This window comes from Podarcis melisellensis (assembly GCF_964234715.1).
Source record: "Podarcis melisellensis genome assembly, chromosome: 2".
Taxonomy (NCBI): domain Eukaryota; kingdom Metazoa; phylum Chordata; class Lepidosauria; order Squamata; family Lacertidae; genus Podarcis; species Podarcis melisellensis.
Genome location: NC_138529.1, coordinates 116,287,248 through 116,308,529, shown reverse-complemented (window position 1 = coordinate 116,308,529; position 21,282 = coordinate 116,287,248). Strand labels below are relative to the sequence as shown.

Here is a 21,282-nt window from a genome sequence, read left to right as displayed (position 1 = left end):
AAAGAAGAAGGAAAAATATCAAGCAAAAAAGTTGATGGCGTTACAGGTTACCACACCCACCCCTCATGAAAAAGGAAGTGCCCGGGGAGGAGGGAGAGGCCGTTTGGGGAGGAACCAGTGCGCCATCTGCCGGCAGGAAGGGCACTGGAAAAGAGAATGCCCACAGGCTCATTCAGGTGGAAGAGGACGAGGAGAACGAATCCCAGGGCCAACCCCCGTGGGACCTGGACAGGAACTGAGACCCTGGACATCGGCGAATGTCGGCAGGGGTAGAGGATGTGGACAGGGACCCCCCTGGCACCCCCCAGCCCAAAGGCAGTCCGGCGCAATGAGCCTGAGAGAGGAAGAGGAAGAATATTAGGACAGACCGGGCCCAGCTGATTTAGGTTCCCGTGAGCCCATGGTCAAAATACAAACAGGGAACCGAACCATCCCCTTCATGGTGGACACCGGAGCCACACACTCTGTTTTGCCAGTACCAGTATCCAAGCCCACCAAGCAAACAATTAATATAGTAGGAGCTACAGGCAAATCACAAAGAGCCCCATTCCTGCAATCTGTCGCTTGGGCGGCCAAGTGGTCCAACACAAGTTTTTGTATATACCGGAGTGCCCCATCCCATTATTGGGCCGAGACCTGCTATCAAAATTGCAAGCCCAGATTTCTTTCCAACCAACAGGAGAAGTAACAATGACCACAGGGCCAGCAGGGGAATTCTCCTTAGAGGTACCTTTAAGGGAACACTGGCGCTTAATGATGGTAAAAGAAGAGGAGGGGATTATTTCAGAGGACCTCTTGCAAGAAGTTAACCCTGATGTGTGGGCAGAAGGCAACCCGCCCGGAATGGCAAAGAACATCCCACCTATAATAGTCAAGCCCAAACCATTCGCCAACCCTGTGGCTGTAAACCAATATCCTATCCCCCGAAGAGCTGCAGAGGGAGTATGGGTACATTTGGAACGGTTACTTCGCCATGGCATCCTGAGACAGTGTCAATCTCAGTGGAATACCCCACTCTTGCCGGTAAAGAAGGAAGATGGCACGTACCGTCCGGTCCAAGACCTTCGATTGGTCAACCAGGCCGTGGAAACCCTCCACCCCAATGTGCCCAACCCTTACACGCTGCTTAGTCTAATACCTCCTACTGCATGTTGTTTCACAGTATTGGACTTGAAGGATGCATTCTTCTGCTGCCGCCTGGCAGAGGAAAGCCAGCCCCTGTTCGCATTTCAATGGACAGATCCAGGAACAGGCACCAAGGTGCAATATACGTGGACGAGGCTTCCACAAGGGTTCAAGAATTCTCCAACCCTTTTTGGGGTAGCATTGGCATCGGACCTGTCTAGCTTCCCCACCAGCCCACGCAAAGTCTTGTTGCAGTACGTGGATGATCTTCTCTTGGCTTGTTCAGACAAAGACACGTGTATGGAAGCCACCAAGGATTTGCTGAACCATCTGGGTAGAGCTGGATACCGAGTATCTAAGAAAAAAGCCCAAATATGCCAACCCACTGTGAAATATCTTGGATTTGATATATCCTATCAGCGACGGACCCTAAGGGAAGAAAGGAAGCAAGCCATTATCCAGATTCCAGAACCAAAGAATCGCAGAGAACTTCGCGGCTTTCTGGGATCGGCAGGATTCTGCAGAATATGGATACCAGATTACAGCACAATTGCCAAGCCTCTGCATGAATCAACCAGAGGGACGGAAAAGGACCCCTTTGTGTGGGGAGAAGAGCAACAACATGCCTTCCAGGATTTGAAAAAGGCATTGCAGCAAGCACCAGCGCTGGGTATCCCAAATCCAGAAAAGCCTTTCTCCCTGTTTGTGGATGAAGACCAGGGAACAGCAAAGGGAGTGTTATGCCAGAAACTGGGAAGCTGGCAACAGCCTGTGGCATACCTATCTGAGCGCCTGACACCTACAGAACAAGGTTTACCGCCATGCATGAGAGCAGTTGTGGCAGTAGCTACCCTACTGAACAAGGCAGACAAATTTACTTTTGGCCAAGACACTGTTTGTGTGACCCCGCATGCAGTCCCAGCTCTACTCGACATGAAGGGTACCTATTTCTTCTCCCAAGCAAGGATGAGAAAGTGTCAGATGCTGTTGTTGCACCCGCGTTTGAAGTTCCAGGTTACCACCGCCCTCAACCCAGCTACCCTGTTGCCGGTAGGAGAAGGTGAGGAGCAGACGCACGATTGCATCGAAGTAATGGACGAGGTATATTCCAGCAGACCTGATCTCAAAGATGAGGCAAACCCCCATTGGCCTTCATGGTTTGTAGATGGAAGTAGTTTTGTTGAGGCTGGGCAACGGAAGGCGGGCTATGCAGTGGTGGCCCTGGAGGACCAGGTGATCGAAGCAAAGTCACTCCCGCCTGGAACATCGGCCCAGCTGGCAGAATTAACTGCGCTGACCAGAGCCCTGAGCCTGGCAAAGGGACAGAAAATAAACATTTACACAGATTCTAAGTATGCATTCCTGACTTTACATGCCCATGGAGCCTTATGGAAAGAAAGAGGTTTGCTTACCTCCAGAGGAAACCAGGTGGCCCACCCACAAGCTCTATTGAACCTTCTGGATGCTGTATGGGAGCCCGAGGCAGTGGCAGTTATCCATTGCTATGGCCACAAGACTGGACCAGGGGAAGTGGCCAGAGGAAATCGATTGGCAGACAGAGTGGCCAAGGAAACAGCCCGGGAACTGGCCCCCACCTTGGTTATCGGAGCACTGGTCCCAGAAGAGATTTTAAGCACCACTGATAAACCAGCTTACGCAAAGCAGGAAAAGGATACTGCAGACGCCCAGGAACTGACCTTGTCCAAGGAAGGATGGTACCTTACCCCTGATGACAGGATATGGATTCCAGAGTCTCTTTCTCGGCAGATAATTCAGAGGTACCATGATTCAACCCACATAGGACCAGATGCTACAACCAAGCAGCTGGGGAAGTGCTTCTATATATCCCACCTCTACCAACTGGCAGCCCAGATCTCCAGGAAATGCCTGCTATGCCAAAAGAATAATCCCAGAGCCGGACCACTGGCTCTCCCAGGGATTCAGCACAGTGGAACTGCACCTATGGAAGATCTTGTCATGGACTTTACTGAATTACCCCGTTGTGGACTGTACCGTTACCTGCTGGTGGCAGTGTGCACCTACACCGGGTGGGTCGAAGCATGGCCCACCAAGACTGAAAAGGCACTTGAAGTAACCAGGTGCCTGCTTAGGGAAATCATCCCTCGCTATGGATTGCCAAGGTCCATAGGATCTGATAATGGACCAGCATTTGTTCATGCAGTCCTACAGGGACTGGCAAAAGCGCTCCAGATCAACTGGAAGCTGCATACTGCTTATAGACCCCAGAGTTCTGGAAAGGTAGAGAGAATGAATAGAACTCTAAAGAATCAGCTGTCCAAGCTGACGCAGGAGACCGGGTCTAATTGGGTGGCCATGTTGCCCTTAGCATTGCTCAGGGTCCGCAGTCTCCCTTCAAAGCGGACCCACTTGTCACCCTTTGAGGTTTTGTTTGGGAGACCAGTCCCATATGTTAGAATGTTAACTCCATATGCTAGCCAGGATATGCAATTGAATAACTATGTGCAGTCACTCTCCCAAGTTCTCTCCTGTTTCCACAGGTGGACCCAGGCTCGCACCCCATGTGTGTTAACTGAACCGTTCCATCAGTTCGAGCCAGGTGATGAAGTGTGGGTGAAAGACTGGCAGCGAGCCCCCCTACAGCCTTGCTGGAAGGGACCATACACTGTGCTACTTTCTACACCTACTGCTGTGAAGGTTGCTGGCATCACCCCGTGGGTCCACCATACTCGAGTAAAGAAAGCCATTTCAGACTGGACAGTTACACCAGATCCAGAGAACTCCCTTCGGCTGACTATCTCCAGACGCCTGGTAGACGACCGCTCTGCTGATATCACACCGGAAGCTGATATCTCTACGCACAGCTGAAGAATTGGATGGGAGGGGCGCCCGCGGGCAGCATCCCCAACGTAGAAACTTGCTCTCCAGCAAATTTAGAGGCACCAGTAGGTCTTTTGGTATTAGGACCAGAACCCCTTGATATAGTCACCCCATGTGTCAGGCTGTTGCAGGGGTGGATATATTCCTGTGGGTGCATGTTAATATATGAAGAGGGAGAGGTCCCTTTTGGATATAATATTTTGGAAAGACAGCACGAGGGCCCAGCCCATCAACAAGGGATTATAGGGAAATTGCTCCATATAGTGGGTGCTTCAGCAGAAAAGTGGAAAGTCACCCCTGAGGCCCGGAGAATAATTGAATACGAATATCAGTGGGCCCTTCAGCGATAAGAAGAAAAGCTAGAAATGACCCCCGAATATTGGTGGGTGGGAGTTATCTCAACCGCCCTTGCCATATGGATGTGCCTTTTCTTTTGCTGGCATGAACGTCATAGGTTCTGCGGGAGGCAACAGCCAAATCCTTCTACCCCCTTGATGATCCTCCTAGTATTCCTCGTTCTCATAGTTGTAGGAGACAAGGAAGGTGCTGCACCTGGTGAACATGGGCAGATGGGGACTAGATTATTGAATAAAACATCACGAGGAGAAAATTATCATAAGATGTGGAAAGACAATATTTATATCAAGGATATGTTTAAGTTCACCACAATGTTAAATCTCTCCAATTGTTGGCTGTGTATGCATATACCACCTTATGCTCAACGGCCAGGTTTGATGCTACATGGAATTCCCATTGATGATATCTATAATGTAAAAAATAGAAAAAACCCTGAAGAAGCTCAGTGGCCACCCGTAAAATTGGCCCTGTCCGAGCCAGCTTTTATTTGTTTAAAATTCTCTGAAGGGTCAACCCCACGAGGGATTTATCCTGATTGCTTATATGTATTGAATTTTGTATTTAATAGGACCTGCTCTGCCTTTGTTAATTATGGAAATACCTCACGGTGTTATCAATCCGATACTAGCGCCAAGTTAATGACTGATATGCACCACCTCCACAAAAGCTCTAGATCCAATTCTTCTGTTCAGCCCCTATTAAATTTCACCCAGGAGTTATGGCACGTAAGCCTTCTGTTTTCACAAGCTTTCAAATGGTCGGAGCAACAACGAAACACCAGTCACCTTCTTCCGGAAGAACTCTGGCTAATTTGTGGCGATGCAGCATTCAAATCTATTCCCCGAGATCTTACTGGAGTTTGTACCCTAGGAGTGGTGGTTCCCCTTTTATATAAGATAGGAGAGTTACCAACATCTCTCAGACTGCGTAACCGCAGGGCAGTGAATACCCCTATTAACCACTATGTTGGGACCCAGGTATCGCGGGGCCTACTACCTTCCTTAGGGGCAGCCATGAATTATAGAGATCTTCATTTGCTCGCCAATTGGACAGAAGGGCTATTTAATGATACCATTAAGGCACTAAAGGACCTCAATCAAGAGGTGTCTGCTATGCGGGAGGTCGTTTTGCAAAATCGTTATGCTTTAGATGTAATGTTGGCTTCAAAGGGAGGAGTTTGTGCGTTAGTTCATTCTCATTGTTGCGTGTTTATCCCAGATAATAATGTCAGCATTTCGGCCACAATCGACCACATGGAAACAATGATAGCTGAAAAACCCGCTAAAAAATACAGAAGGTGATCCATGGAATTGGTTATATTCTTGGCTCCCCGATGGTGGTTGGATCAGGCATATTATGGTATTGATAGCAGGGCCGCTTATAATCCTTTTGCTTTTCTGCTTCTGTATTCCCTGCTTGATGCAATGTATGCAACATATGATGGAAAAGATGATATCCCGCACGATGGGACCTCGTGTAATTGCTTTTATGAGAGAATATAGACCCTTACCCCAGAACGAATCTAAGTAATAGATTGTTCATAAAAAAAGAGGAGGGAGTGAAGGGAGAAGGAAGGGTTAATAAGGTAAAGAAGCTAAAAGCTGTGGTTAGGCAGAAACCGCAAATGCGTCAGCTCTGTAGGCCAGAAGTTGCTTCCTGTTTTCAGCTCTGCAGACTGGGAGCTGTTTCCTGTTTTCAGCTCTGCAGACTGGGAGCTGTTTCCTGTTTTGTGTTTCCTGTTTTAGAAATATTTTTAGAAATGCAAGACATACATGCAGGGCATGGGAAGGATTTCTTTCTGCCTTCTCTGTACCATTGTATCTTGTAGGGGTTGCTCTCAAATATTTCCTGCAGTAAATTCCTGTATTAATCCTGTTTTTGCAGTTGCAAACAATGGGTGTTTGCTAAACTCAGGCAGGTCAAGAGTCCAGCTTCCTGCCTTACCAGCTAGCCAGAATTGCAGCTGTTTGCAATTCTAACCAACCTACTAAAGAGGTCTCACTCTGTCTTTTATAACATGCATTTGTTTTCATATTTCAAAACTACAAACCATGTTTGGGCACCTTGGCAAAAAAGGTGGTTTCTAGGGGGATGCATACCCCTAAACATTTTGTGAATCTAATGGAAGAAACTAATTTTTAAAACTTTTTGGTTTCTTCCTTAGCACGGTGAATCATCACCATGTTTCCTGCCATACGCTTCCTGCCTTAAGGAATGCAAAGATAAGAAAGACGTGTATAAGCAGGAAGACACATAATAAGGAAGTGCTTAGCTAGCAGAAAGACACGTATGAGGAAGTGCTTAGCCAGCAGATAGATGTGCCATATAAGGGAATAAGTTGAACATTTGCCAGCTGATTGGGGAAAATTTGAGGAAGGAATGGGAGGGGGGGAAATGCTCAAAAGGTATAAGAAGGCTTGCTGAAATGTATTTCTACACAGCCAGTTTGCAGGAGCGATCCTGCTGGTTGTCACTGTGCGCAGTTTGCAATAAACTCTTTTCTCCAAAGAAGAAACTTTCCTGGTGCTTTTTGCTCTCTCTCTTCGGCACTGGGGACGCGGGCAAACGATTCCCTGGCAAGGACAAGGTTCAGCCTTCACTGTCTTCCACTGCCTCCCGCAGTTTGGTCAAACTCATGCTGGTAGCTTCGAGAACACTGTCCCACCATCTCGTCCTCTGACGCCCCCTTCTCCTTGTGCCCTCCATCTTTCCCAACATCAGGGTCTTTTCCAGGGAGTCTTCTCTTCTCATGAGGTGGCCAAAGTATTGGAGCCTCAGCTTCAGGATCTGTCCTTCCAGTGAGCACTCAGGGCTGATTTCCTTCAGAATGGAGAGGTTTGATCTTCTTGCAGTCCATGGGACTCTCCAGAGTCTCCTCCAGCACCAGAATTCAAAAGCATCAATTCTTCGGCGGTCAGCCTTCTTTATGGTCCAGCTCTCACTTCCATACATCACTACTGGGAAAACCATGGCTTTAACTATACGGACCTTTGTTGGCAAGGTGAAGTCTCTGCTATCCTAGACAGATAGATGTAAAACCTAGGATGGAAACGCCCAACAACTTAGTGGAAGAGCATAATCTTTGAATGCAAATTATTGCAGATTTAAATAGCATCTCCATAGGACTGAAAGCGCCACCCGACCTGAAACCCAGGACAGCACTGCCAGTCAGTGCAGACGTCCTGATCTGACTCGGAAGAAGGCAGGTTCCTCTGTTTCTCCGGCTCCCAGTGAAACACTTCCAAGGGAGGACAGCTCCTCCCAGATTTCCCCCCCCCCCCACGGCAATCTGCCCTTTCCCGGCGATTCCCACCCATTTGGCTCCAGCCTTGCTGCAGCTGAGCCGCAGGAAGCCAGCCTGCTCTCAGAATTATAGAACTGTAGAAAGGGACCCCAGGGGGTCATCTAGTCCGACCCCATTGCTCCCACCTCTGTACTGCGGGGGGCTGGACTAGATGACCCCTGGGGCCCCCTCCCAAACGTCTTACGATTCTCTGATTCTGCGCAAGAGGCCCCTTCGCGACGTCCCTCCCAGCCATAGGGGGGAAAGGACGTTTCCCGGAGCAAGAGCTCAAAAGGGGTTAAACCAACCGAGCTTTGCTTCCTAGAAAAGACAGCAGAGAGGGAGGGGGGGTGAGATGAGGATTTATGGGGCGGGGGGAGCAGGCAGAGGGTCTTTTCCTGTCGGGGGAGGAGGGGGCGCCTGGGAAGATCCTTTTTTCCCTGCAAGAAGAAGAAAGAGTGTGCAGCATGGAGGGGTGAGCATGGAGGGGCTGCAGGGAGAGGGGGCGGAGGAGGAGAGGGGCACCCCATAGCTCCCCCCCACCCACCCTTCGGATCCTGGCACAGCAGGATCCTGCCCACTCAGCTCCTTCCAGATCAGGGAAAGGTGGCAGGACCCCTCTGTGGAAGGAAGGAAATGTATAGGTACAGATGCAGATCTATAGCTAGGTAAAGTGGGTCATCTAGCATTGTATTGTCAACACTGGCTGGCAGCAGCTCTCCAGGGTTTCCGGCAGGGGGAATTCCCATTCATTATCAACATTCAGGAGAGAGATGATAGATAGATAGATAGATAGATAGATAGATAGATAGATAGAGCCTCTTGAATATGGTATAGTGCTTTTTTTAAAAAAAAATGTTAAGGGGTACTCACATTTTGACTCCAGAAAATCACCATTTTATAGTTCAAACCAGGAAAAATACAGTAACTGGACAAAAGTACATAGATTCACAAAATGTTTAGGGGTATGCCTGCATCCCCCCAGAAAAAAGCACTTTGTGTGTGTGTGTGCACCAAACGTTCCTGTTCACCCAGGCATTTGATGGCTGAAAAGATGCTGCTCCTCGCAGCCTTGAAATGATTATCTGTTTAAAATATTTTATATATATATATATATATATATATATATATATATAATCTGTGAGGATGGCTCACACATGACTCTTTAAAAGTATTATAGGTGTGCTTAGGTTGTTGTTGTTTTTTAGATGCTCAAAACGTTTTGATTGTTATCTTGGATTGTTTGCTGTTGTTTGTGGCCCAGGGCTCCTTTGAAAAGAAAGGCGGAAATTTAATACATACAGAGAAGAAAAAGGACCAGGGACCAGGACATTTTCACTGGGGTACGGTTGCAAAGGCTTCATGCACACCACACATTTAAAGGACACTGTTTCCCCCTCCCCCCCAAAAAAAATCCTGGGAAATGTAGTTGTATAGGTACAGTTCCCAGCACTCTTAACAAACTACAGTTCCCAGGATTATTGAGGGGAAGACATGTGCTTTAAATGTATGGTGTGGACTTGGTCTCTCCTTTATTAGTAGGTGATAGTATTAAAACTACAAAAGAGTAAAAACAAATGCAGATTTTTTCAGTATAACTTGCATGCAGTTACCATTTTTTAGCCTGCGCAAGTGGCTGCAATATTAGAGCTCTCTGTTCTCTTGCGAATGCATTTTCTCTTTTGTTTCTACCCTTTTCATTCTCTAGGCAGAAGCTCAGGATGCCTATCGATTTGTTCTAGCGTTGTCCGTAACATGCCCTCACATATGTGAAGCCGCTCGAGAATGAAAATGGGGAATCAGGACACCACAGGCGACACATTGCGGGAGGCGCCAGGGAGAAAAGGGAAAAGCACAGGTTTCCTCCAGGATGGGAGCATCAAGGAATTCTTGCATAGGTTTCCAGGAGGGCAAGTGAAGGAGGAGCCAGGCGAGGAGCCGACAGAAGCCCCATGGCAGGAGCTCCTGAAGAAAATGGAGTTGCCTCAGTCCGAGTGGGAGAAGCCACAGTTGCCCGAGGAGCCGCTGGACGATGCAAAGTCTTTCCTGGCCTCTTTCGAACGAGTGGCCAAAACCTGCCGGTGGCCCAGGGAAGAGTGGGCGGCCCGAATCCTGCCGGCCCTCACGGGAGATGCTGAGCAGGACTTCAGTGGGCTGGAAGGCAAAGACAAAGAGGATTATGGGAAAGTGAAGGCGGCCATCTTGAGAGCGGAGGCCAAGAAGAGGGAAGAGCAACGTCAACGTTTCAGATGCTTCTGCTACCAGGAGGCCGAGGGGCCCAGAGGGACGTACCTACGGCTCCGGGGACTTTGCTACGGGTGGCTGAAGGTGGAGAGGCTCTCGAAGGAGCAGATCCTGGAGCTGGTGATCCTGGAGCAGTTCCTGGCCATCCTGCCGCCCGAGATGCAGGGCTGGGTCAAAGAACAAGGTCCAGAGGCTTGTCCCCAGGCGGTGTCGCTCGCAGAGGATTTCCTGCTGAGGCCACGAGAGGCCAAGGGGCAGGAGAAACAGGTGACACCCATGGGTTGCAATGTTTGTGTGTGGCATAAAGCTATTTTTAAAATATTTCTTACTACTACATTACTCTTGCCATGGTCGAAGGCAGTACAGTGGTGCCTCGCAAGACGAAATTAATTCGTTCCGCAAGTTTTTTCTTCTTGCGAGTTTTCCGCTTCCCTGCTATCCCGGACCGCTTTTAAAATGCTGGCGGTGGGGAGCAAAGCCTTTCGGCCCCCGCCGGCCTTCCTGGACCTCTTCTGAAGGCCGGAGGGGGGGAAAGGCTTTGCTCCCCACCGCCAGCATTTAAAAGAGGTCCCCGGAGATTTCCCTATGGGCTTTCTTCTTGCGAAGCAAGCCCATAGGGAAATTCGTCTTGCGAAGCAACTCGCAAACGGAAAACCCTTTCGTCTTGCGGGTTTTTCGTCTTGCGAGGCATTCGTCTTGCGGGGCACCACTGTATGTTTCTGAATGCCAGTTGCTTGAAGCCACAAGTCATGCTTGGGGGTGTCTGGCTAGCCATTGTGATAACAGGATAGAATCAAAGAATCACAGAATTTTTTTATTCAAAATTATAACAATACATATTATCCAAAAACATATCCTTATTCCCCCCCATTTTTTCTCCCTCCCCCCCTCCCAAACAGAACTCCCACCCCACCCCACCCCCCGACTTCCCTCAGTTCCAAGTCTTTGGTTTCTCTAATAATGCTGTTTTCTGCATGTTACGAAGTTGTATAGATCCTCAAACTGTTTAGCTGATTATTATCAGTAAAAAAATTGTGAATGTTTATTCAAAACCTGCCAAAGAATCCAGTTCGCTTTGTTGCATCTTCAAATACTTTGTGAAAGGGTTCCCATTCATCCTTAAAGTCACAGTTATCCTTGTCCTGTAGCTTATATGTCAATCTTGCCAGTTCTGCATAATCCATCAATTTTTCTTGCCATGATTCTTTAGTTGGGGTTTCTTCAGTCTTCCATCCTTGTGCTACCAGAACTCTCGCGGCCGTTGTCGCATACATCACAGAATTTTAGAGCTGGAAGTGACTGCGTGGATCATCTAGTCCAGCCCCCTGAAATATAGGAATTGTATGCCTGACATGAGGACTCAAACCCACAACCCTGAGATTAAGAGTCTCATGCTCTACTGACTGAGCGATTTAAGGATGACGGACTAGAGGGGTTACTGACATCCTGAACTTATTCAGAAGGGTTTCTTAGTTACGTTTAATTGTGTTGCCCCAAGGTCACCCGGTGAGCTTCATCACTGAGTGACGATTTGAACTCTGGTCCTAGTCCAACACTCTAACCCAGTGTTTTCCAAACTTGAGTCTCCAGCTGTTTTTGGACTACAATTCCCATCGTTCCTTGCCACTGGTCTTGCTAGCTAGGGACGATGGGAATTGTAGTAAAAAAAAAACAGATGGAGCCCCAAGTTTGGAAAACACTGCCAAGCAACGATGGCTTTGACCCTTAGGTGAATTTCCTTTTTCATCAATATCAAGCCCCATGGCTTGAAATATCTGTTTTGATTGACAGGTGTCCCTGAAGATGGTCGAATCTCCTCACTCAGGCTGGAAAATGCCACAGTGGTCGGAGGAGCCCACACCATGGGATGACATGAAGGCCTTCCTGGCCTCCTTTGAGCAAGTGGCCCAAGCCTGCCAATGGGCCCCGGAAGAATGGGCAGCCCGGCTCCTGCCTGTCTTCGGAGGAGAATCCGAGAGGACCTTTAGCAGCCTGGAGGCCGGAGACAAAGGGGATTATGGGAAGGTGAAGGCAGCCATTTTGCGACAGGACGCCATCAGGAGGGAGAAGAACCGCCAACACTTCAGGCACTTCTGCTACCAGGAGGCCGAGGGGCCGAGAGGGGCTTACTGTAGACTCCAGAAACTTTGTAGAGTGTGGCTGGCGGTCGAAGGACACACCAAGGAGCAGATTCTGGATCTGCTGGTCCTGGAGCAGTTCCTGGCTGTCCTGCCGCCGGAGGTGCAGAGCTGGGTCAGGGGACAGGACCCAGAAAGCTGCTCCCAGGCGGTGGCCCTGGCCGAGGAGTTCCTGCTGAGGCGGCAAGAGGCCGAGAGAGAGGAGAAGCAGGTGAAATTATTTCCCTATGTGCGGCACAAGGCCAGGGATGTGGTATAGCTTGGAGTTGTTGATGGACTGCGCCATGTGCCTCGTTTTCCTTGGCTGTAATAATAATAATAATAATAATAATAATAATAATAATAATAATAATAATTTATTTATACCCCACCCATCTGGCTGGGCTTCCCCAGCCACTCTGGGCGGCTTCCAACAAAATATTAAAATAATACATCAAACATTAAAAGCTTCCCTAAACAGGGCTGCCTTCAGATGTCTTCTAAGAGCCTTGTTCTCCTTGCCCTCTGGGAGGAAGACGTTCCACAGGGTGGGTGCCACTACCAAGAAGGCCCTCTGGCTGATTCCCTATAACTTGGCTTCTCGCAGTGAGGGAACCGCCAGAAGGCCCTTGACGCTGGACCTCAGTGTCCGGGCAGAACGATGGGGGTGGAGACGCTCCTTCAGGTATACTGGACCGAGGCCGTTTAGGGCTTTAAAGGTGAGCACCAACACTTTGAATTGTGCTTGGAAACGTACTGGGAGCCAATGTAGGTCTTTCAAGACCGGTGTTATGTGGCCTCGGTGGCCGCTCCCAGTCACCAGTCTAGCTGCCGCATTCTGGATTAGTTGTAGTTTCCGGGTCACCTTCAAAGGTAGCCCCACATAGAGCGCATTGCAGTAGTCCAAGCAGGAGATAACTAGAGCATGCACCACTCTGGCAAGACAGTCTGTGGGCAGTTAGGGTCTCAGCCTGCAAACCAGATGGAGCTGGTAAACAGCTGCCCTGGACACAGAATTGACCTGTGACTCCATGGACAGCTGTGAGTCCAAAATGACTCCCAGGCTGCGCACCTGGTCCTTCAGGGGCACAGTTACCCCATTCAGGACCAGGGAGTCCTCCACACCCACCCGCCTCCTGTCCCCCCTAAACAGTACTTCTGTCTTGTCAGGATTCAATCTCAATCTGTTAGCCGCCATCCTTGAAGGCCAAGTTAGGTGCAATGTTTCTTGTGGAAGCACCTGACGTTTTTGGCGGAAGCACCCAAGTCTGAAAGGATTGCTCTTATTCTTACTCTTAAGCATAAATAAGAAGAAAAGAAAATTATTATAAATTATTTTGGAGATGGTATTTAATGCCAGTCAGATTAAATCAAATAAACAAGGAATATTCGGTTTTATGTTGGAGGGGATGCCAGGAAACCGGGAATTACGTTCACATGCGGTGGGGGTGTAAATATCTACAATTTTTTTTGCCAAAGGGTGTTTAACAGAAATCACTGGCTTAAAGTTGACTGAAAGTCCAGAGGTAGCATTATCATCAATTTACGATGGGGTGGAAGGTTCGCAGGCTATGAAGGGCTTGCTCACAAATTTATTGACAGCCGCACAAATTATGATGGGAAGGAAGTGGAAGGGGCAAGCGGAATATAAAATGGAAGAATGGTATAAAGAGGTGTGGGATATAGCTATTAACGATAAATTAACATGTGCCATTAAGGTAAGATGGGGAATATTCAGGAGAAATGATTTTGAAGAGATATGGAGGGTGTTTGTAGAATTTGTATTGTTAAAACGGAAAGGGGCCAAACCATTGCAGGAGGTGTTGAAATTTTGGGAGGTTGGATAGTTCCAATGGAATGGTCTCGGTGGTGGGGTGCACATTTTTATTCTTATTTATTTAAGATTATTTCTTTATTAAAATAAAAATAATAATTAAAAATTAAAAACAGGCTCCATAATGTAAAAAAAAGAGGGATTGCTCTCTGCTGTTGTAGGTGGCGTTGGAGGAGGAGGAAGAAGATGCAAATTTCTCGGATGCAGGGCAATCTCCGTGGGACTCCGAAGAGGGGCACCTGTGTGTGGTAATCAAGCAGGAAGTTGAGGATGGAGAGGCCAGTCCGTGTGGTGAGGAGACATTTGCCTTTCTTTGAGCTCGAGTCCTTGCCTGGGTTAAGCTCAGCTGAGGCTCCTCCATACTCCCAGGTCCCTGATGGGCCTCTAGTCTGATCCAGCAGCACTTTTCTAAAATCCTTTTCCGTTGCCAGTTCTGAATGGCTAAGATTCAACTGCCCATATAGAATATCCTATTATTATTATTATTATTATTATTATTATTATTATCATCTGAGGGTGTTAGCACTACCAACAGGGCTCCATTTTCTGCTCGCAGCACACAAGAGGGTCTGTAGGGAAAGAGGTGGTCTAGTCAATGTTATTCTTTCAAAAATAGTGGGAAAGTATACAACAACAACAATTTATTATTTATACTCCACCCATCTGGCTGGGTTTCCCCATCTACTCCCAACAGAATATTAAAAACACGATAAAACTTCAAACATTAAAAACTTCCCTAAACAGGGCTGCCTTCAGATGTCTTCTAAAAGTCAAGATAGTTGTTTATTTCCTTGACATCTGACAGGAGGGCGTTCCACAGGGCGGGCGCCACCACCGAGAAGGCCCTCTGCCTGGTTCCTGCCAGGGAACTGCCAGAAGGCCCTCGGTGCTCGATCTCAGTGTCCGGGCTGAATAATTTTATTTCTACCATATATGTTATTTCTACTATATATTTTGGAAAGTTGTTTATCCTCTACCGATTTGGATATCACAGCCAAATTTTGCACAAAATTCCTGCAAGGACAGAGCAGGAGGTTGTGCATGGATGCCATCCTGAATCAAGATGGCGGGCTGAACCTTTCAAAATGGCACCTTTTGCATTCCTGAGCAATGCCGGGTACACAAGCTTCTAGTAAATAAAAATAAAATAAGATTCAACTGCCAATCCAGTCAGCCTATGTTACATGAAATTGGGGGAGCGGCATCTTTTCCTCGTTTCCACTTCTCTGCCCACTTATCTGGGAGTAAGTCCTACTGAACGCAACAGGTCTTACCGCTGAGTAGACATGTACAAGATTGCCGCTGAGTAGACATGTACAAGATTGCGCCCTTAATTTGGTTTTAGGCACTACTTGAATATTCTCAAGTTTTTATTCCATTGTTGTTTGTTGTTTCTCAGGCTGTGCGCACACCATACATTTAAAACTCATTTCCTCCTCTCCAAATCATCCTGGGAACTGTAGTTTGTATCTCTCGCAGAGCTACAATTCCCAGCACCCTTAGCAAACTACAGTTCCTGTGTGCTTCATTGTATTTCATGTTTTACCACTGCTTTCTGCCTTGAGCTCTCTTGGCAGAAGTAAAGATGAGATACAAAAGTTTTAAATTAATAAAATGAAGGCATTTCTCTTCCTCCAAAGAGGACTGGGCTGTGAGAGGAATCGTGGTGGAGGAAGGCCTCGAGGTGGAAGGCAGTCTGAGTGCTCTCCAGGAGGATTTCAAGAGCTGGCTGAGAGTTGTTTATTTGTTTATATCTTTCTAAAAGCAATGATACCGCTTAGCATAATAAAAATCTCTAAGCAGGTTATGTAGGGATCACCAGTGTTGTGTTTATTGGGCACACGGCACCTTTGAGCCGCCACTCACCCCGCCACCCTCTTTCCCACTTCCTACCAGGCTGGGAAAAGAGATTTAAACTTCTTCACCCATCCCAGTGCCAAGTCCCATTTGATATTTTCACCACTGCAAGCCAAACTGGTGGGTTCGGGGGCAGGTTAGGCCCCTGAGCTGAGCAATACCCACCTCTGGTTCCAGCCAATAACAGTTTGTAAGGGTGGGAAATTTGTGGCCTTCAAGAAATGGTTGGGTTTGGCCTCCCATCAACTCAGTATAGCCAAAAGGGAAATAATGGGTCTAATAACTGTTCCAGGTAATCAGTACTTCCACTGGGTAAGATTTCTCTCTTTCTCCCACCAGTAGATATGTGCAAGACTGAAAATGAGGAGGAACCAAGCGAAGCGTCTGTGGAAAGATTTGAGAATGCCGGGAATACGTGCCCCGTGTGTGGGAAAAACTTCAGCTGCAAATCGGACCTTAACAGACACCAGAGAACCCACACAGGAGAGAAACCATTTCGATGCTTTGAGTGCGGGAAGAGCTTCAGTCGGGGCGACTACCTTATTTTGCACCAAAGGCTTCACAGAGGGGAGAAACCCTATAAGTGCTCAGAGTGCGGGAAGGGCTTCTATCGAAGCACGCGCCTTATTTCACATAAGAGAATCCACCTGGCGGAGAAGCTGTATAAATGTTCTGGCTGCAGCAAGAGCTTCTGTGACCAGTCCAGACTTATGCAACATAAGAGGACGCAGCACTCAAGCGAGAGGCCGTATAAATGTTCAGAGTGCGGAAAGAGCTTCATTCGGAAAGCACACCTTACTAGACATCAAAGAATCCACACAGGCAAGATACTATACAAATGCTTAGAGTGTGACAGGAGCTTCAGTTGTAGCAAGCATCTTATTTCACACCAAAGAATCCACACTGGAGAGAAGCCGCATAAATGCCCAGCGTGTGGGAAGAGCTTTAATTTCAGCGGGAACCTTACTTCACACCTGAGAATGCATACAGGAGAGAAACCATTTGAATGCTCAGAGTGCGGGAAGACTTTCAGTCGGAGTGCCCACCTCACCTTACATCAGAGAACCCACACGGGGGAGAAGCCATACAGCTGCTTGGAGTGCGGAAAGAGCTTCAGTCAGAGCAGCAACCTTACTTCCCACCAGAGAATCCACACAGGCGAGAAGCCTTATAAATGTTCGGTGTGTGACAAGAGCTTTGGCCGGGGTGACTCTCTTATTTCCCATCAAAAAACCCATGTGGCAGAAACCATATAAATGCCCAGAGTGTGGAAAGAGCTTTTTGCCAAAAGCACGCACCTTATTTCACACGAGAAAATTTGCAGATGAGGGAGGAACCGCAGGGAAAATGCTGTGCCGTCAATGCTTAGAACTGGGGAACGGCTTTGGCAAAAAGACAACTCTTGCTACACCACAAAGAACGTACAACTCTGAAAACCATCTGCTTGTTCTCATCTGCTCCACTGAAACATACATAGTGAATAAAATTAGAAAAGGTTTATCAACGGATATAACCTTTATTATAGTGTTGAGCAGAGCTTTCCAGACTTTTAACGTTGGTGACACACTTTTTAGACATGCATCCTTTTGTGACACAGTAATTCAGTTTTGCTAGCAAACTGGAGGTTAAACTAACCCCTTTCCAGCCCCGGGAGGCGTGTGGGGAACGTCCATACGACACAATTACACACCACAGCTGACTCACTGAAATATCGCAACACACTATTTGGAAAGCTCTGGTACAGAGAGAGACATGACTAGAGTTTGCCTTTCCCAAGGTCTCTTGAAAGCCAAAGAGACACTATATTGCGGCCTAAAGTGATTTGAATTGGGTCATCTGAAATCCTTTAGTTGGGGGGCAAGCCTTAAATTGGCTGTCCATACTAGATTTGGGCCTTCTGTCCTGGAAACTGAGAACACTGTCATGGAACAAGGAGGCATATCTACAGTTACTGAGGGTAGGGTGGGTGGGGACCAATATTAAAAAGTTCAGGTACCTTTGTGAAAGAGCTTTGCAAGTACGGCACATTAAACAGGTTTTAACAAAGTACGATTAGCCTTGTTCTTGTTGATGGCTGTCTGTGTGGTGATTTGTAGAGCCTACAAGTCTGGGAGGCTCATAAAGGTGAGCTCCCGTTGCTCTGTCCCAGCTCCTGCCAACCTAGCAGTTCGAAAGCACACCAGTGCAAGCAGATAAATAGGTACCACTGCGGTGGGAAGGTAAACAGCGTTTCCATGCACTCTGGTTTCTGTCTCGGTGTTCCATTAAGCCAGAAGCTGTTTAGTCATGCTGGCCACATGACCCGGAAAGCTGTCTGTGGACAAACGCCAGCTCCCTCGGCCTGAAAGCGAGATGAGCGCCGCAACCCCATAGTCGCCTTTGACTGGACTTAATCATCCAGGGGTCCTTTACCTTTACCAATCCTTGGAATATCGAGGTAGGAAAAAACTCCTGGATAGAATTCCTCGAGAGCCACAATCTTTCAAACATTTTCCTTGATGATTCTGGAGAGCTCGAAAGCTTCCGTATGTTTTGTGACATTTTGGGTTGGTCCTAATAAAAAAGTATGGCTCAGCTGTGGATTTTGGAGTTTTCTCCCAAACGGAAATTATTTCTCTTACCTTCATTCCTACATTTTCATTCCCCACCACCACCCAGGATCCTGTTTCTGTCTGGTGTTATCTGGTGGGCAACAATTCCCTGTCCCTGACTTAAAAGAATGGCATAGGATGTATTGTGGAATACCTCTGAGGAGACCCTGGAGAGCAGCTGCCAGTCAGAGTTGGCATCACTAGGCTAGATGGAGCTATGGCCTGGCTCTGCGTAAGGCAGCGGCAGGTGTAACAAGCCATATGCACCATCTGTTTAAATTCTATTTGTCAGTGTGCCTGTTTAACTTGGGACGAGTTAAAAACTATGAGCAACCCTATAAGCAGAAATAAAGGAGGCAGAAAGATCAGTTCAGAAGGTTGTAGGGCTAACTTAGGCACACTAATTCCAATGGGTCTACTCTTTAAGTAGAGGTTAGGTGGCTGCCACCCAGTACAGTTGCCAACTTTTTTTGGCTAGAGACTGCCCCAGTGCCATTGATATTTTAGGCTTTGGCTGCATACCTTTAAAACACCATGATACGGATTTTTTAAAAAGAAATATTTTATTTCCATTTAAAAAACAATATTCTTATACATTCACATCAGACTCCCCCCCCCACCAATTTTTCTAATCCATTTTATCTCATTTTTTACCTTAACTCACATTATCAGCGTTGCAACAACATCCCACTAACATTTTTAAGTATACACAGTGGTCTTTAAGATATTCTATAAACCTTTTCCACTCTGGACTGAATTTCTTGTCGTCTTGGTACCTGATCCTGGCAGTCATCTTTGCCATTTCGGCATATTCCATCATCTTGGTTACATAATACTGTTTTATTTTATTTTTTTATAAATATTTTTATTAGTTTTTACACATATTAATGACAATACAAGACAAACACAAACATCAAAAAACAAACAACAAAAATTGACTTCCCCATGCCTTCCCTTCGCCACATCCTTGTTTTACCATTTTTCGAGCAACTCATCAATCAGTCTTTAGTTAAGTCCCTTTTGAATTTCCTTAAAGTTTAAGATTTACAGCTGTAGTTCTTTGTTTCCTACCCCTTAACATCTTATCAGTCCACAATTTTACAGTAATTTTTTAGATATGTTTTAAATTTCCCCCAGTCCTCTTCCACTGTCTCTTTCCTCTGGTCACGGATTCTGCCGGTCATCTCTGCCAGTCCCATATATTCCATCACCTTCGATTGCCATTCTTCCAGAGTAGGTAATTCTTGCATCTTCCAATACTTTGCCAACAAGATTCTTGCTGCCGTGGTTGCATACATAAAGAATGTCTTATCCTTCTTTGATACCAATTGGCCGACCATGCCCAAGAGAAAAGCCTCCGGTTTCTTTACAAATGTCCACTTAAGGACTTTCTTAATTTCATTATAGATCATTTCCCAGTAGGCCTTAATCTTTGGGCAGGTCCACCAAAGATGGTAAAAGGTACCTTCAGCCTCATTACATTTCCAACATTTGTTATTGGGCAGATGGTAAATCTTTGCAAGTTTGACTGGGGTCATGTACCACCTATAGATCATTTTCATTATATTCTCTTTCAGGGCATTACATGCCGTAAATTTAACACCGGTGGTCCATAACTGTTCCCAGTCGTCAAACATAATGTCATGACCAATATCCTGTGCCCATTTAATCATAGCTGATTTCACTGTTTCATCCTGTGTATTCCATTTCAGCAGCAAATTATACATTTTAGATAAGTTTTTAGTATTGGATTCTAACAGTTCTGTTTCTAACTTTGACCTCTCCTTCTGAAAACCAAGTTTCCTGTCCTGCTTAAACATCTCATTTATCTGACGGTAGTGTAACCAGTCTCGAACTTTATGCTTTAGCTTCTCAAAACTTTGTAGCTTCAGTCTTTCGCCATCATATTCTAAAATTTCACAATACTTAGGCCAATTAGAGTCCATATTAATTTTTTTCACTGCTTTCGCTTCCATTGGTGACAACCACCTAGGGGTTTTACTTTCCAATAAATCCTTATATCTATTCCAAACATTATACAATGCTTTCCTGACAATATGGTTCTTAAAACTTTTATACACCTTTACCTTGTCATACCACAAATATGCATGCCAACCAAAACTATTGTCATATCCTTCCAGATCAAGAATGTCTGTGTCTTCAAGAAGTAGCCATTGCTTCAACCAGCAAAAGGCTGCTGATTCATAATAAAGTCTTAAGTCTGGCAGGGCAAAGCCCCCTCTATCTTTTGCATCGGTTAAGATCTTAAATTTTATTCTGGGCTTTTTGCCCTGCCAGACAAATTTAGATATATCTTTCTGCCACCTCTTGAAACAGTCCATTTTGTCTAGAATTTGTAACGTCTGAAATAAAAACAACATTCTTGGCAATACATTCATCTTGATAACAGCAATTCGGCCTAACAAGGAGAGTTTCAGCCTAGACCATATGTCTAAATCTTTCTTAACTTCTGTCCAACATTTTTCATAGTTGTCTTTAAATAGGTTCACATTTTTTGATGTCAGATTTACCCCCAGGTACTTAACCTTTTTTTCTATTTCCAGCCCAGTTTCACTTTGAAACCTATCTTTCTCCTCTTTTGTTAGATTTTTTTCCAGCACCTTTGTTTTCTGTTTGTTCAATTTAAATCCTGCGACCTGGCCAAATATCTCCATTAATTCTAAAACTCTTTTGGTACTAGCTTCTGGCTGTTGCAAAGTTAGCACTAAATCATCTGCAAATGCCCTTAACTTATATTGTTTGGATCCGACCTGTATTCCTTTTACCAGCTGGTCCTTCCTAATCATGTTTAATAAAACCTCCAGGACCGATATAAACAGTAAAGGGGATATAGGGCATCCCTGTCGTGTACCTTTCTCTATTGGTATCTCATCCATTACCACATTGTTCACAATTAATTTCGCTCTTTGTTCAGAATATATTGCACCTATACCGTTTTCAAACCCTTGGCCTACCCCCATCCCATGGAGATTCTTCTTCATAAATTTCCAAGAA

General features: G+C 46.3%; 1 protein-coding gene across 3 annotated transcripts in view; it reads left to right on the top strand.

The window, feature by feature from the left end:
* LOC309364451 (zinc finger protein 174-like) overlaps positions 1-21,282 on the top strand; it is a 122,820-nt gene that overhangs the window by 16,048 nt on the left and 85,490 nt on the right. Inside the window, exons 1-5 of one of the 3 annotated variants that reach the window (XM_081901767.1) lie at positions 7,997-8,099; positions 9,333-10,135; positions 11,660-12,217; positions 13,981-14,110; positions 16,019-18,250. The exons of 1 other annotated variant lie outside the window; for it this stretch is intronic. In XM_081901767.1, coding sequence (XP_081757893.1) covers positions 9,410-10,135; positions 11,660-12,217; positions 13,981-14,110; positions 16,019-16,932 — 2,328 coding nt within the window. In that variant the 5' untranslated portion in view covers positions 7,997-8,099; positions 9,333-9,409 and the 3' untranslated portion in view covers positions 16,933-18,250. Of the gene's footprint in view, positions 1-7,996; positions 8,100-9,332; positions 10,136-11,659; positions 12,218-13,980; positions 14,111-16,015; positions 18,251-21,282 lie in introns of those variants that run through there. One more of the 3 variants, XM_081901766.1, reaches the window with a different exon arrangement.